Raw genomic sequence first — 3,018 nt, forward strand, 5'->3', positions numbered from 1 at the left:
GGCTGTGGTTCAGTGGCAGAGCCACCATTTCTCTGCTGCCAGCAAAGAGGCTCCGCAGACATCCAGAGTTGCCACTTGAGGTCTGGTTTTGCTCTCTGTGAGTGACGTCAAGGTCAATCAGTCGAGCAGAACCGGCTTTATTCCCAGAGTCTAGAGTAATCACCACACTCCTCAGAGAGAGGCAGAGGCTCCTAGACACCTGGAATTTGATTTGTAAAGCTGACTCGTAACGGAGCTGATGATGATTAATGAGTTACTCCATGCCGGTGTGTGTCACTGAGATTTCTTTTCCCTTCTCAGGCCCTGGAAAAACACTGTAGAGTAGAAGCTGGGTTTTCTGGCATCCGAGACGTTTACACCACAACGCCAACCCACGACAACATGCAACAGAGTTTTTTCCTCGCAGAGACTCTGAAGTAAGTCTGGTATCAAAGAGACCTTTCAGAGTAGCGTAATTCCTGCAGCTTCAACACTCCTGTCTTAATGAGTCTCTGGTAATTAGGGGGAAATCTTATCATCTGTGGGGAGAACTGGGCAAGGCTGTGGGGGCTGCAAAGCTTTGGTAGTTCCTCCTGTAGAACCACTGCTGTCATCAGCACTCTGGAGGTTCCTGCTCACGTGCTGGGTTTAAAGGACTCTTCCTGTGATTTAGAGCCGCCCTAAGTGGGACTGCTGTGACTGCTGAGCTCCCTTGAATGCAGCTGGGATGGTTTAAGAGGCAGAGTCTCCTTGGCCAGGTTAATGTCCTGCAGTCAGAGGAGTCCTGACTATGTCCTGATTTGCTGCCCCTTGGTGCAGATCTGCCTTGGCCGGGAGCGTGAGCTCATGTTTGCGAGGTGGCTGAGGGCAGCTGCCCATCCCGCTTTGCCTTTGCACCAGGGTGGCGGTTTCCAGCAGGAGAGCAAGGCAGGGAGTCAGGAAACGCGTCACCATAACCGTGGCAGCCCCCATCACAGCCCTGCTGACAGCACTTGCCTAGGTCCCACCTCAGTTTCCTTTAACCTCCCTTTGTGTCACCTCCTTCCCTTACGCCTCCAGGTACCTCTATCTTCTGTTCTGTGAAGATGACGTGCTGTCCCTGGACGACTGGGTGTTCAACACGGAGGCTCACCCCCTGCCAGTCAACCACACGAACTTTAAAGCAAGCGTGCAGTAGCGAGGCCGATGCCCAGCGCCCGGCTCTGCAGCGTCAGCGGGTTACTGCGTTCCCTTTCCATTAGAGGAATTTGCATCGTTCCTAAAATGGTATTTTGGGGCACTAGTCCAATTCCGGACAGTATTATATTGGGAAGACGAAACCATGACGTAAGCACCTTCTTTTCCTCTGTGAGGAGCTCTATGAGCCTGATAAAGAGATGTTTATTCTGGACCATATTGTACACAGTTCATAGACATTCCTTTATACAGAGAATTTATATGAAATCCACTGATGTTGCTTTATAGTGGCCAAAGGACTGGAAGCTCGCCATAAAACAGACTTCACACACACCCCCACACCCTCCTTGCGTTTTTCGATTTCATTGTTGCCTTTTATATACTCTGGGATTTCTCACCGTTCTAATTAACGCTGCCAGTAGCTGGGCTGTCTCGGTGGTGGGCTCTGCAGGCTCTTCAGGAAGGACAGGACAGGGAACAGGAGGGAGTTGTCCTTTATGTGAGAGAGCAGCTGGAGTGCATGGAGCTCTGCTGGGATGGGTGAGGAGCTGACTGAAAGCTTATGGGTCCAGTTCTGGGCTCCTGGGTACCAGAGAGACAGGGACATACTGGAGAGAGTCCAGCACGTGCTCTTAAACCACATTTACCACCCAGCGCAGCTCATTTCACTTTCCTTTATCGGCTTTGTGTTTTTCTACTTTTATTTGGAACTAAATGTTATGAGTCACTTGTAATAATTTCACTGCTGTAATAGTCAGATCTGTGAAACAGAATAAAAGTCTTGTAAAATGAAAGGCCTGTTTGGGTTGATCTCCTTAAAGCCATCTGCCAAAGACCCATTACATCGGGCTGGGAATAACGAGGTGACAATACTGGCTGATTTCAAAAATATTGCACAATAGCTGTTGATTTCCGGAGTAATCCAGTGTATGGACAGCAACTCCCATCTGCACCAGCTCTCTCAAATGGCTGCTTCACTGTCTGATACGGTGGTTCTACTGAACATCTTGTTTTTCTAGCAAAAAATAAACAATCTCCAGCCCAGTTCGCCCTTGTTTCTGGAGTGTAGAAACAGAAGAAAGGAACAAATTGAAGCCAGGTTCTTCCATGCCACTGACTGAGCGGTCGATCCTGCGTGGGCTCCGTGCCTGCCAACAGGATGATGGTGCCGAGGAGTTCTCAGCCCAGCCCCGGTCTCCCCCCGGCAGTCGTGAGCACCCACATAACGGTTCTGCACCATCCCCGCTCCCGGGACCCAGCAGCCTGTCCCCTGGGCACAGCGAAGCTGCACGGCCCTCTGTGGTGGAAGTTTTGATCGTTCTTGTGACATTCTCCTGGTAATTGGTTCATTCAGCAACTTGGGAATACAAAGTTGCTTTGAGCAAGTTGTGAAAACAAAAACTGTGTTTCTAAATCCGTGCCTTTGTGATTTCTCAGGAGAAATAAGGTTGTGAAATAACTTGGTATTATCCCGGGGATGAAGATGCCGCTGGGGAGCTTGGCCTGGAGGAGTGGTCATTGGTAAATAACCACCTCGCGAGTGAGCTGCGTCATCCCAGAGATTTGGATGCTGGGAAGCTGGTTTAGCTCAGAGGGGTTTATATGGGATTAGAGGAATTCTGAAAATAAGAGTATCGTGTTCTTGGAATAGCTCAAATGACTTTGCCTGGCAAAACATAACCCCCCGGACAGCACAGGACTGGTTTGCTTTAGAGATAGATCGTCAGTGTCACAGTAAAACTCTGCTTTTGTTTTCTCTTCCACACGCGTGAGCAGGACAGTGTTTGCAGTCACACCCGCCGGCAGAGCAGAGCTGCTGCTCTCCGGCGGCCCAGCGGCCGCAACCAACGTAGGCAGGTGCGT

At 50.2% G+C, this 3,018-nt stretch overlaps 1 protein-coding gene across 1 annotated transcript in view; it reads left to right on the plus strand.

The window, feature by feature from the left end:
• MAN1C1 (mannosidase, alpha, class 1C, member 1) overlaps positions 1 to 1,479 on the plus strand; it is a 42,877-nt gene extending 41,398 nt beyond the window's left edge. Inside the window, exons 11-12 of the mRNA XM_010141038.1 lie at positions 301 to 416; positions 1,039 to 1,479. Coding sequence (XP_010139340.1) covers positions 301 to 416; positions 1,039 to 1,156 — 234 coding nt within the window. The 3' untranslated portion in view covers positions 1,157 to 1,479. The remainder of the gene's footprint in view (positions 1 to 300; positions 417 to 1,038) is intronic.
• Positions 1,480 to 3,018: the final 1,539 nt, after the last annotated feature.

This window comes from Buceros rhinoceros, unplaced genomic scaffold (genome assembly GCF_000710305.1).
Source record: "Buceros rhinoceros silvestris isolate BGI_N320 unplaced genomic scaffold, ASM71030v1 scaffold11658, whole genome shotgun sequence".
Lineage (NCBI taxonomy): Eukaryota > Metazoa > Chordata > Aves > Bucerotiformes > Bucerotidae > Buceros > Buceros rhinoceros.